The sequence below is a fragment of the Alosa pseudoharengus genome, unplaced genomic scaffold, assembly GCF_046254945.1.
Source record: "Alosa pseudoharengus isolate Yale_2024_CS ecotype anadromous, Long Island Sound unplaced genomic scaffold, YU_APseudo_1.1 YU_APseudo_1.1_scf_10, whole genome shotgun sequence".
Lineage (NCBI taxonomy): Eukaryota > Metazoa > Chordata > Actinopteri > Clupeiformes > Clupeidae > Alosa > Alosa pseudoharengus.
The window spans coordinates 24,291,453-24,305,634 of NW_027468565.1; the positions used below are offsets into that span (position 1 = coordinate 24,291,453).

The 14,182-nt window shown below is 43.9% G+C and overlaps 1 protein-coding gene across 1 annotated transcript in view; it reads right to left on the bottom strand.

Moving 5' to 3' along the window:
- LOC143104283 (unconventional myosin-Va-like) overlaps nt 1–14,182 on the bottom strand; it is a 35,426-nt gene that overhangs the window by 17,946 nt on the left and 3,298 nt on the right. The window contains exons 6-18 of the mRNA XM_076268282.1: nt 13,875–14,018; nt 12,961–13,042; nt 12,585–12,692; nt 11,969–12,075; nt 11,349–11,614; nt 9,437–9,518; nt 6,461–6,601; nt 6,027–6,152; nt 5,669–5,752; nt 5,095–5,232; nt 4,405–4,502; nt 835–921; nt 352–460 (exon numbers count right to left, since the gene is read on the bottom strand). Of these exons, the coding sequence (XP_076124397.1) occupies nt 352–460; nt 835–921; nt 4,405–4,502; nt 5,095–5,232; nt 5,669–5,752; nt 6,027–6,152; nt 6,461–6,601; nt 9,437–9,518; nt 11,349–11,614; nt 11,969–12,075; nt 12,585–12,692; nt 12,961–13,042; nt 13,875–14,018 (1,572 nt within the window). The remainder of the gene's footprint in view (nt 1–351; nt 461–834; nt 922–4,404; nt 4,503–5,094; nt 5,233–5,668; nt 5,753–6,026; nt 6,153–6,460; nt 6,602–9,436; nt 9,519–11,348; nt 11,615–11,968; nt 12,076–12,584; nt 12,693–12,960; nt 13,043–13,874; nt 14,019–14,182) is intronic.

Sequence of the window (14,182 nt, forward strand, 5' to 3'; positions counted from 1 at the left end):
AAATTAAGAAAAAGAAGAAGATTTCGCATCTACAGCTAACGTCTGCTACAGCCTCCTACGGGACCAACACATTATTTTGCTACTTCCTTAGCAGCAAGGCAACGCAGTAATGGCGGCGCTGCTTTACTTCCGTGTTTCGCCGGATTTGTGTATAAGTGTGACAGTGTACAAGTGTGAGACTGTAAGTGTGATAGATTACAAGCGTGAGGCTCTAAGTGTGAGAGTGTGTACAGTAAGTGTGTAAGTGACAGTGAATAAGTGTGAGAGTGTGTAAGTGTGAGACTGTAAGTGTGGGTACCACCCTGGACAGCAGTGCATCGTCCTCATGACCTTTAACCCACATTACTGTACCTTAACCAGCTGAGGCAGAATCTTCCTGCACGCTACTTTGCGATCAGGCAGCGCGTCGGCCTGCTTCATGAGAACACGGTACCGTGTGAAGAACTCCTGGTATGTCCACCTGCCAACACAGACACAAAGTCAGGCCAACACAGCAACAGCACCACAGCTGTCAATCAACGGCTGGCTTAGCGACCTTCAGCCCTGAGTGAGGAGGGTCTGGGTTGGACCAAGGGGAGGAGGAAGAGAAGTGGACCAATAGGAGTAGAAGGAGAGGAGGACCAATAGGAGTAAGAGAGGAGAAGGAGAGGAGGACCAATAGGAGGAGAAGGAGAGGAGAAGGAGAGGAGAAGAGGAGGAGGAGAAGAGAAGGAGGAGGAGGAGAGAAGGAGGAGGAGGAGAGGAGAAGAGGAGAACCGATATGAGTAGAAGGAGAGGAGGAGAAGGAAGAGGAGAGGAGGAGAGGGGGGTTGTTAGAGTAGAGTTCAGAGTTACCTGGTGGGGAATCCGGCCGCTGAGATGCGAATCGTCTCCAGAACTCCACACGCTCTGAGCTGCTGTACTGCCCGCACCGGGTCCAGCCTGTGAAGTGGTCACGCACGCACACACTTAAGTAAGTAAGCCATCGGGAACAAGTAATCAAGTCATGGTACAAAGTTTCAAGAGAAATGCAGACACGGTTAATACCGTAAAACTCCAAATAACAACCCGGGCTTTTATTTTCCCAAATCGCCAAATTGCACCGGCTAGTATAAGAGACAGGCGTCTATATGAGACAGGCCTTTAATTCCCTTTACACAAAACTTTTTCTCTGCAAAGATGGAAAATATTATTGAATTAATTATTTCAAACACACTGAATGTATACCTATATGACTAGGCTATCTGATGACAATTACGGATCATCATTCATTTAGTCTTGAGATGTTGTTCATTGAGTGAGATACAGTAAGATCCAAATAGCGGGGATGGCCAGAACAGATGAAACACGTTTTAATTAAACGTAATGTACAAAGAGATCGTATCACACTGAAAGCTCATATTTTGTCACTAGCAAATAGCCTATGTCGGTCCTTTGTCAAATACAGTTGCATTATCAGCCCTGACCAAAACCGTTCAGGAATTATTTATGCAAAAGTGGAACGTGCTTAATGTTTCATTCTCCCTCCTTTTCGGCAGGAATGAAACAGCATGAGAGAGCATGAACCATACGGTTTGTCCCGTTTTGTATTTGCCAAATTTGACAACAGTCTACATTCAAATCATAGCCTACTTCCAGGCACACGGGAACATATTTTTGACCAGGGGTGCTGAATAACAAAATAATCATGGATGTCCGATGATTTCTCCCCCAGCATATTCGAATTTAGACAGCTAAATACGCCATTTCACTGCCGCGTATGAGTAGGTCTAAGAGTGAGAAGTTTTATAATGCCCTGCGGCAGCCACATTCCACTGCAACTATGCGCAGCACTTGCCACTCCGACTCATCAATAAAAACTGTGTGCGCACACACCAGTCCAATAGAAGCGCACTTGACTTTACATCATTAACCTATTTCAGTAGGTTATATAGCCAGAGAATGTCCGTAGACGGGCTCTGATGTAGCCTAGTCTAAGGTAAATTCCTTTTCTGACTTCGCTCTCTTCATCGCCATGGCATTTAGAATAAAGACGTTCGCGAACCGTTCTGGTTTTGTTGCCAGCATAAAAACAAGCTTACCATCGGCCTATCCGCAAATTAACACAAGGGATGAATTGAACGATGACGAAGTCGGACATATAGGCATAGTTCATATTGGAAAAAAAGTTATACAATTTGGAACTCTAGCTTCTCCCCACCGCAGTCTTTTAATGGCATCTCATCATAACGTGCGCAGTCTGCGCCTTAAGCCCAAATCACACCCAAGATTCGCAACGAGATGAGCAGCAACTTGATGCAACATTCTAAAACCTTGCAACTGTGACCAGACATGTGAATGCTTTGCGATGGCTTGTAACGACGTGCAACATCTAATTACCACTGCTGTAACCTCCTTTCTGTAACGGTTTCGTGTCATTGTGAATCTTTAAACAGACGATCTGACGGGTTTTAGAACATTAAATACAACCCGAAACTAAAAAACAGACCAGGCCTCTACTGGAGACCGGCCTTTAACCCAAACCTGTAGCCACGCCAGGCGTTTAAAAGAGACAGGCGTCTCTTAGGGACTCGGTGATTATTTTAAGTTTTAAGGTTATAAAATTATCAATAGGATTTATATAGAAGTCAAAAATGGCACGGTTTAGGACTTGGAAACTCAGACGTGTGTTGGAGGTGCAACACTGAGTGCGGCACTCTTTTACATATGTTATACTCTTGACCCATAATAGACCCCCTATGGTCTGAGATAATGTCTTTTATCAACAAGTTGCTGACCACTGCTCTGGTACGCCAACCATTACTCTGTCTCTTGGGTGTGGTACCACAGGGGAGCGGGTTAAATGCCCATCAATGCTCATGGTGCCGAACAGCTGTAATAGTTGGATGCAGGATAATATTACACCTTTGGAAAACACAAGTAGCTATATCAATGGTGGAATGGTTTAATGAAATGTCCAAGATTGCCTCTTATGAGAGGGTGTGCTATATAATGATAGATAAAGAGGACGTCTATATGAAAATTTGGGGGCCTTATTTAGATATAATACAGTAAGCTGGTGGTTTGTTTTTCTGTTTCTTTTTATCTCTTTTTTCCCCTTTTCCCCTTTTGTTTATGAGGATGTTCTAACATTCAGTGATGTACAAATGTGTATAGTTACACACACTTTTTTATAGTGTATAGCTTTGTTAGTCAGTATCTGCCTGTAGTATACTGTATAGTGTATAGCTTTGTTAGTCAGTATCTGCCTGTAGTATACTGTATAGTGTATAGCGTTGTTAGTCAGTATCTGCCTGTAGTATACTGTATAGTGTATAGCGTTGTTAGTCAGTATCTGCCTGTAGTATACTGTATAGTGTATAGCTTTGTTAGTCAGTATCTGCCTGTAGTATACTGTATAGTGTATAGCTTTGTTAGTCAGTATCTGCCTGTAGTATACTGTATAGTGTATAGCTTTGTTAGTCAGTATCTGCCTGTAGTATACTGTATAGTGTATAGCTTTGTTAGTCAGTATCTGCCTGTAGTATACTGTATAGTGTATAGCGTGGTTAGTCAGTATCTGCCTGTAGTATACTGTATAGTGTATAGCTTTGTTAGTCAGTATCTGCCTGTAGTATACTGTATAGTGTATAGCTTTGTTAGTCAGTATCTGCCTGTAGTATACTGTATAGCGTATAGCTTTGTTAGTCAGTATCTGCCTGTAGTATACTGTATAGCGTATAGCTTTGTTAGTCAGTATCTGCCTGTAGTATACTGTATAGTGTATAGCTTTGTTAGTCAGTATCTGCCTGTAGTATACTGTATAGTGTATAGCTTTGTTAGTCAGTATCTGCCTGTAGTATACTGTATAGCGTATAGCTTTGTTAGTCAGTATCTGCCTGTAGTATACTGTATAGCGTATAGCTTTGTTAGTCAGTATCTGCCTGTAGTATACTGTATAGTGTATAGCGTTGTTGGTCAGTATCTGCCTGTAGTATACTGTATAGTGTATAGCGTTGTTGGTCAGTATCTGCCTGTAGTATACTGTATAGTGTATAGCGTTGTTAGTCAGTATCTGCCTGTAGTATACTGTATAGTGTATAGCGTTGTTAGTCAGTATCTGCCTGTAGTATACTGTATAGTGTATAGCGTTGTTGGTCAGTATCTGCCTGTAGTCCTCCCTGTTCACTTGTGGATGTTCAGTGTTTGTGTTTGTCTCATGTATTTGTGAAAAACCAATAAAAAGTGAATTACAAAAACAAACAAAAAAGTAAGTAAGCCATCAGTGTCTTATGCTTAGATAACACATATAATACATACATGTCTTCTTCCTCCAGGACAGCTGATTTGGCAACTGACACACACACACACACACAAACACACACACACACACACACACACACACACACACACACACACACACACATACACACACACACATCTTACGTGAAGGGTGCCTTTTGGTCATTGGGTTTGATGCAGCGTACATAGTGGGCAGCTGTGGTGTTCAGAGTCTCCATGAGAAGATGCAGAGAGTTCCGGAACTGGAGGCGGAGATGGAACACTGGTTTGAGTCGATACACTTCATCCACTATTCTAGAGTGGCTTTGGTGGGACCACAGAAATGCCAATGTGATGCACAGGGACATGAATCTGACACCTGCTTTTCCTACTCCACAGCCACAGCCACACACACACACACACACACACACACACACACACACACACACACACCCTTGAGAACTAATCCCACAGAAGGTTATCAGAAGCTCTCTTGTTGAGCAAATATCAGAAGCTAGGTGACCCACACACACACACACACTCTCTGATCTGTCTCCATCCATGTGTCCAGTGTGATGTCCCTGAAAAAGTCAGGCAGTAGCCATAGCCCGAGTATGTGTGTGTAAACACCATCAGCGCTACTGAGCAGATCAAATGAGATGGCTGATTAACTGCACAGGAGTGTTAAGAGGCCTGTGTAAATGTGTGTGGCCAGGTCAGCCTCTGTTTAATCCCTGTGGAAGTATGTATGTGTGTGTGTCTCAGAGACCTTCAAGCTGAGGGTTTTCCAGGTGTGTGTGTATGTGCCCCAGGGACAAACCCCCCCCCCCCCCCGAGTATGAGTGTGCCACAGACCTGCAGGCCGACGCTCTTGCGTGTGTGTGTTAGTTGGGTGCTGCTGCGTGCCGTCTTCAGGCGAGTGTGAACAGGTCCCCCTCCAGCTGCAGATACACACTCCTCCTCCTCCTCAAGGAGCTCCAGCAGCAGCTCAAACTGAGTCAGCAACCACACACACAAACACACACACATACACAATCATACACACACACACACACACACACACACGTACGCATGCACACACACACACACAAACACATACACAAACAGATCAACACAAAACACACAAGGACAACACATACAGAAAATCTAATTCAGCCAAAAACTTTTCAGCCGTAGGCTACTGTATGTTTTATAGGTCAAATATCAGATTGTCAGACTTTTCTACTAAAGGGATTAGTTCCTATTACAATTCCTGATGAACTGTAGGAATTTATTCCACAATACAATCTAGTCCAACTAATCTAGACTAATTCTAATTCAAGTCTAATTGACTTATAGTATCTAAACCCAACATGACCACATCAGACCTCATGTGCTCGACTGGCTGACTGGACCACGTGTGTGTGTGTGTGTGTGTGACTGGACCCACCTTACTGGACCTCAGGACACTAATCTGCTCCGCATTCACTGTGTCTTTATTCTTCTCCAGAAACCCCTCACACTCATACTCCACCTGGAAAGAAAGAAAGAAAGAAAGAAAGAAAGAAAGAAAGAAAGAAAGAAAGAAAGAAAGAAAGAAAGAAAGAAAGAAAGAAAGAAAGAAAGAAAGAAAGAAAGAAAGAAAGAAAGAAAGAAAGAAAGAAAGAAAGAAAGAAAGAAAGAAAGAAAGAAAGAAAGAAAGAAAGAAAGGTCAGCAGAGGATGTGTGAGGCAAAAGCAGCTGGCTGATGCTGTGGGGATGCTGTGCTGTGGGGATGCTGGCGCTGTGCAGACGCGTTGCTGCGGTACCTGGTCAGCGAAGTGCAGGACGATGAAGGCGGTGTTGGACATGCGCGGCTTCTGGAAGTGAGCACTGCTTTTCCCGTGGGTGCTGTACAGCTTTTGGGCCCACGACCCGTCAGAACCTTTGGGCATCTGAGCAGAGGTCAACATGGCCGTTTACGGACTTCACAGGAAACCCAATTACAAATTAATCACAAAATTGATCACTTAATCATTATGAGTGAACACAGAAAAGTTAATTTAGCTGACTGTATGTTATAGCATCGTGGAGTATTGACATTCTTCACTGGCATACACTGGCATACTGAGCACTGAAAGTGTCTGTGTCTGTGTCTGTGTCTGTGTCTGTGTCTGTGTCTGTGTCTGTGTCTGTGTCTGTGTCTGTGTCTGTGTCTGTGTCTGTGTCTGTGTCTGTGTCTGTGTCTGTGTCTGTGTCTTACTCTGCATTCTTCATCCAGCAGGTCCAAGATGCCCATCTTGGCCTCGATCAGGCTGATACAGGGCTGGTTGTCATGGAAATCGATCAGCGTCCATGGGATGTCCTCCTTCATGTACTCCTCCTGCTCCAACTTAAACACATGCTGATAGACACACACACACACACACACAGAGAGAGCTTAAACATGTGCTGATGGACACACACACACAGCTTAAAAACATACTAAGAAAGAGTAAAAAAACACACACACACACACACACACACACACACACACACACACACACACACACACACACACACACACACACACACACACACACACACACACACACACACACACACACACACACACACACACACACACACACACACACACACACGAGATCAGATAAGGTTGTTGCTTCACCGTCTCAGATTTTGTTCAAACCTGCATTCTGCTATTACGATATCACGAAAGGGAAAACTAATGGCACGCTGTCCCTGTTTAAATACCAATTAACTGATTAATGATTAAGGTGTGATGAAAATTTTCCGAAAATGACCTCCAACCCGGGGGGCTAAGCCCCTTGTCTTTCAATCCTACTGACGTCCCTGTCTAGAGCCAATCTAAAACTAATGGGTACAACCTTTTAACAGTCACAATCATACAGATAACATGTCTGTCTTCCACCCTACAAAGTTTGGGCAGGCTAGGAATGATACTTTTCAAGATATTAATGCCCAAACATGCCCTCAAAGATAAGGTATTTCTGAGAGTGTAAAAATTATACAAAATCAAGGGTGAAATATTTTATGAAGTCATTGGAATTTAGCAAAAGGTCTTAGTTTTGGGACCTACATCTGAGACGGTGCAGCAACCAATTTTCTGGATATTGTCTGATACGACACAGAATGACCCACCAGTCACCACTTCAATCACAAATATAGCTGCAAGCAGCAATGTGGGGGCCAAGCAGTGCGCTATAGCAGGAATGGCGTTGCCATGGCATCAGAAAGCACTCACAGCAAGTTTGATTGCAATTGGATAAAGAATGGCTGAGAAATAAGCTCATTTACTTTGTTATAGTGCCCCTAGAGGCAGAAATTACACCAATGTCCTTGTGCGTTCTCACAATCAGCTACCATGTCCCCGGACTTCATACACCAAAGAGTTGCTGAGATGTGAGCTCACGTTTTTTTATTACAGCACCCCTTGAGGCCAAATGAGACCATTTTCCTTGCATGTCCTCACAATCAGCTACTTAGTCCCTGTATCAAGTTTGGATATCATACATCAAAGTGTTGCTGAAATAAGAGCTCATTTCCTGTATTGCAGCGCCCCCTATGGAGGCCAAATGATGCCAATTTCCTATTGCGTCATCACAATCAGATACCAAGTCCCTGTACCAAGTTTGGACTTCGTACATCAAAGTGTTGCTGAGATACGAGCTCACTTCCTGTATTGCAGCGCCCCCTATGGAGGCCAAATGATTCCAATTTCCTATTGCGTCATCACAATCAGATACCAAGTCCCTGTACCAAGTTTGGACTTCGTACATCAAAGTGTTGCTGAGATACGAGCTCACTTCCTGTATTGCAGCGCCCCCTATAGAGGCCAAAAGATGCCAATTTCCTAGTGCGTCATCATAATCAGGTAACAGGTCATTATACCAAGTTTGGACTTTGTACACCAAAGCGTTGCTGAGATACAAGCTCACTTCCTGTATTGCAGCGCCCCCTATAGAGGCCACATGATGCCAATTTCGTAGTGCGTCCTCACAATAAGATACCAAGTCCCTGTACCAAGTTTGGCCTTCATACATTAAAGCGTAGCCGAGATGTTAGCCCACTTCCTGTTAGGCGGCATCATAGCCATGTGTGATTGGCTGTCACGGGCAAATAAACTTGAAATATGGTCCAATATGGCGGAAAGTGACGGGATAGGGGTCGATGAACTCTGGATGGTCCAAGGATTCAGACGCTAACTCAATTGTGAAAATCAGACAAGAGTCAAGGATCACGCGCATGAACGCATGTCCAGCATTAAAGTGGCGCTAGAGTGTTCAATGTATATGCATAAAAATTGCTGTGAGTGATTGGGACAGTGTCCTGACTAATGGTATCGAGCTTTGTTATGTTAACTCAAAGTGCCACGGCAAACAAAAATTAAATTGAAAAATCTGACAAGTATCTTTTGTGCGGCTCGGGCAGAAGATCATCTCCGCCAAGATCCGTGAAAATCGGATGAAATTTGTGACCGCTGAAACTTTTCGTAGAGTTTGGACTAAATCCAATATGGCGGAGGTCCAATATGGCGGAAAGTGACGTAATAGGAGTCATTGAACTTAGGTCGGTCCAGGGATTCCAACGGTGTCTGATATGTGAAAATCGAACGCACCGTTCCATGGTCACATGCGTGAATACAATCCAGGTTTGACCCATTGGTGGCGCTAGAGTGTTGGGCATAGAGTTCTGTAAATTGGTGAGAGTGATCATGGGACAGTGCTTAATCCGTGTGCCAAATTTCATAACTTTAGACCCAGCGGTTCAATTTTCGGCCAGATTTTGACCTGTTGGTGGCGCTAGATGGCTGGGTTTAGAGGTCCGTAAATGAGTGTGAGTGGTCAGTGGAGTGTCCCGAAACTTTCTGCCAAATTTCAGCACTTTTTAGCCAGGCGTTCTATGGGCTGCCATAGACTCCAATGGCAGAGGAATAATAATAGGAAAAGCTAGTAACTCAATGGGTGCCTTCGCAGCTTCGCTGCTAGGCCCCCAATAATAGGAAAAGCTAGTAACTCAATGGGTGCCTTCGCAGCTTCGCTGCTTGGCCCCCAATAAAAACATACTGTATACCATATAACATACATATTACAATATCAACATGAGAATTTCAGAGAAAATCACTGTTCAAACTGCGCATACACAACACACCACTAGCACAAATTAAGGTCTAATGTTTGAAGTCTAGTATCTCAGAATAAGCCAAAAAATAACTCACCAAATTAAACTGCTGTTGGAGTTTCTCATTGGCATAATTGATGCAGAATTGCTCAAAGCTGTTGACCTCAAACGTCTCAAACCTACATCACAGCAAAGACACCATATAGCTTAGAGAAGATCTGGCCACATGTTACAGCAAAAGTATCCAGGTCAACATAGGATGGGCACCTGTTAAAAAGCTAAATATCAGGTGGCTACTTGAGCAGGTGTTAGGGAAATAATACTGATGCCATCTGTACTGCTGCTATCTGACAAAGGCCCAGGCCAGACTGACTGACAGCACTGCCTCAGCACAGTTTATATGCAAAGTTACACACTCCAGCCCTCAGATGGACACCGCGCAGCCTCCTGCTGTGCTGCATGTTCCCTTTCATTAATGGGGCAGTACAGCATATTACCCTAGGGCAGGGGTCAGCAACCTTTTTTGCCTGGAGAGCCACTTTTACCAAATATATAATTTTTTTAATCTCAGAAGAGCCACATAAAGACAATTACAAGAAAAAGTTTGGATATTTAACGTACAGTTCATTCAACAGAGGATTTTTAAATAGCCTACATTTTCTACTACTTTTAATGTGCAAGTAACTTTAAATGTAAAGTGGAATGACAGAAGTATCCAATGTAGGCTAAACACCACCCTCTATTTTTCCAGTGTCCTTTGGTATGCAAAGTAACATCATAGTTAACAACACAACACTCAATTTTCATTGACAGGTCATTGGCGAAATTGAACATTAGGCCTACCAGAGATTAGATTTGGTGATGGCCTTGGAGTCTGGCTGGCTTATATTCAGTGAGGTGAAGTTTCATGCAAGAATTGAGGCTGTCACCATTTAAGGGCAACTCCACGCAAAACTGTCATATCCATAACGCCAACTAAATACCATGGCATTGTGTTGGCGTTATGGATGTGACAGTTTTGCGCGGAATTGACTTTAAACAGGAGCGCAGGTTTGTCTTTATATTTTTCATATGTGAGAAAGATTTCTCACATGCAAGTGGAACCGAACAGGGTTAACACAGCAATACTAACTCGTTGCAGTGTGCGATATATATAATGGGCAGTTCATTTCGCGTTTTCAGAATCAATCTTCGGATGGAAACGTTCCCATTTCAGCCTTGTGTTTGCGCTCACAAGCTGTGGTCGCTGACGTTTCCTTTTTAACATTTTCCTTATCTAGCCTAGGCTACAGCAAGCGCACACATCAACAATAACAATTAAAGTGTTCTCGTTGACTGAAATGGAGGGAAATCGGTAATTTTGTTTGATATTGACATGGCAACGAACCGCGAATGTAACAATATTGTGCTGCTACGGTTACGGAGCCAAGCGAGGTGGAAAGTTATATAGGCTAAATTACTCAGATAGACTTACAATATTACATTTTGAAAATGAACGAACTAAAATAAAATACATTTTAATTAAATACTCATTAATTAATTTCAAAAGCAGAGCCGCATCAGAGGGATCAAAGAGCCGCATGTGGCTCCGGAGCTGCGGGTTGCCCACCCCTGCCCTAGGGTCACACGCTTGGGGCAGTAGAGCCCTGCATGTTCTCTTTCAATAATGTTTCATTGTCACCTTATCAGAAATATGAGAGTGTTCTGAGGTACCAGAAGCTCAGGCCCGCTTGAAGCTCAAAGCCATGAGGAGGCTGATAATGTGAGCTGCAGTCACCTGTAGATGTCTAGAACACGCGTACCCACCCATAAATGTCTAGGACCTGCACACCCATCCATGTACCCACCTGCAGATGTCTAGAACCGACAAACTCACCCGCAGATGTCTAGAGGCCGCATACCCAGCCGTAGATATCTAGAACCCACAAATGTCTAGAACCCATGTACCCACCCACAGATGTCTAGAACCCACAAACCCACCCGCAGATGTCTAGAGGTCGCATACCCACCCGTAGATGTCTAGAACCCCGATGAAGGCGTGTCGCTTGCCAGCATTCTGCAGTGCTGCGTTGATGCGGGCCACGATCCAGCTAAAGAGGCGGGCGTAGACGTGCTTAGCCAGGGCGTCCCGGCCGGTCAGTGCCTGCACTCCGGACATGGGCTTGTTGTACGTCTCCGACGCCGTTTTCAGCTTCCTGTGGCACAGCCAATGAGACATCTCCTGCACCGGTACGCCCATCACCTCACAGAACGTCAGCAGGGGAGGGCTGTCTGGCTACAACAACAACAACAACATCAACACAAACAAACAGGAAACAGCCTCAGCCTCAGGTCAGGAGAAATACATAATGCACTGATTTATAGCCAGACAGTTCTGTTGCCCTTGATACCTCCAAACTAACGAACCTTGTAGACTGGTATGCCACTGGACAGGTCTTACGGACTGGTATATAATGACTATCTGATAGCATCCACTCACATAGGCGTTATATACTAGTATAAAATCAACTCAAACACACAGGCGTTATAGACTGGAACATCCACTCTCTCTCTCTCTCTCTCACACACACACACACACACACACACACACACACACACACACACAGGTATGTAGTGAGCATCCACTCACACACACAGTGCTGCTGTCAGCCCCCCGCGGCCTGATTTCCACGTTCCCCAGGTGAAGAACTCCGGCCAGGATCCTGAACAGACCCATCTGCTGGGCCTCATCAATGCCTGGGGACGTTCAAAGCAAACACATGGAGACAGACACATGAACACGTTCAACACAGACATACGGGCATGGTAAACACAGACATGGTCAACACAGACATAGGGGCATGTTCAACAAAGACATGTTCAACACAGACATACAGTACGGGCATGTTCAACACAGACATATTCAACACAGACATACACTACGGGCATGTTCAACACAGACATGTTCAACACTGACATATAGGCATGTTAAACACATACATATGGGCATGTTCAACACAGACATACGGGCATGTTAAACACAGACATACGGGAATGTTAAACACATATACATGGGTATGTTCAACACAGACACGTTCAACACAGACAAGTTCAACGCAGACGTACGGGCATGTTAAACACATACATAAGCTGAGAATTAAGATAAGGGAGAGGCATGAATAGAGAGGGGAATGGATGGATGGATGAATGGATGGATGGATGGATGGATATCCTAGGATGCGTATGCACCAGGTTAATGTCCTTACCCAACATAGTCAAAGCCTTCCTGGTTGACTTCATCTCTTTCTCATCGTCCACAGCATCTATAACTAGGTTTTTTCCCTGGTTGGTGAAATGGAAGTCATCTGCTCGGCCTTAAAGAAGACAGAACTCCTCAAATCATGTGACTCCAACTCTATTCCTGTCTAAGGAAATCTCTAAAAATGACTTAATGTTACATACACACACACTCAGCTGACCAAGCCCAACAATAACACACAACAACACACACACACAACAACACACACACACACACACACACACACACACACACACACACACACACCTGTTCTTTATTCTAGCTTGATTAAGATGACTTGATTTTGTCTGAGACAGAAGGTTGATGTAATGAAACAGACATACCTAATTTCAGGTCCTTAAATTCAGGAGCGTGTGAGCAAGCGCACAGCTGATAAAATATATGATAGTTCCGCTCCTCACTGGCCTACAGAGACAGCATTCAACAGAGACATCATTCAACAGAGATGCTGCAAACATCAAAGTAACATTTAGACAACAACCATTCAGCATATCCACAGTGACTTACTAGACCTAGATGCAATTAGCTGCATTACTGTAGTACTGAACCCATAAGTGCTATTAGCTATTAGCTACAATATGTACTGAACCCATGGTTAAGTGCTATTAGCTATTAGCTACGTACATTATGTACTGAACCCATGGCTAAGTACTATTACCCATTTTAAGTACTGAACCCATGGCTAAGTACTATTAGCTATTATTACACATACTGAACCCATTGGAATAGTTGATTAGTTGTTAGAACTTTGTTAAGTTGGTAGAATAGTTGCTAAGAACTTTGTTCTAGTACTAAAAGTGTTATTTAGAACCTTACTCCAGAGGGGGTGCTTCAGGAACACTGGATGCTTACAAACATAGCACATTATTCAGAAAATAACTCCTGATCTAAAATAACTGACCTGCTGGAAACAGATCTGATCTTTTCCACCTAATCTAGTTTCACACTAAATCCCCTTTTGTGCATTCATCTCACAGAGGATCAAAGCTCTCTGCTGTGCACTTACAGGCAGAGGAAACACTAGACGGCCCACTATATTGCATTACGGTATATGCTTACAGACTGCAGAGGAAGGGAGAGGCCCACAGTGACTCACATAGCCCTGTGTCTGCCTGAAGGTTTAATTAGACATTAGTCTGAAAGTCGCTCTGTGCGGACACATCACTAAAAACATCCACCATTACATGACGGGGCCTGCAAACACACTACTGCTGTGGGTGCAGCAAGCAACACTCACCTGGAACACCACTCTGGACTTCTCCAGTAGGTACGTCCTCATGTTGGCACCAATCATCTGGTATTTCCTGTCAAACCCAATCTCGATGTACTTCCCAAAGCGGCTGCTGTTGTCATTACGGGTGGTTTTGGCATTCCCAATGGCCTGTGAGGAATAGTACTGTTCCACACATCATTCAGAAAACGACTAGAACAAAACATTCAGAAAACGACCAGAACAAAACATTCAGACAATGAGCACAACTCAAGTCACAGCACAGGAGAAAAGGCACTCTGGCCAACACTGGCAGTCAACACAGGTACTTTGGA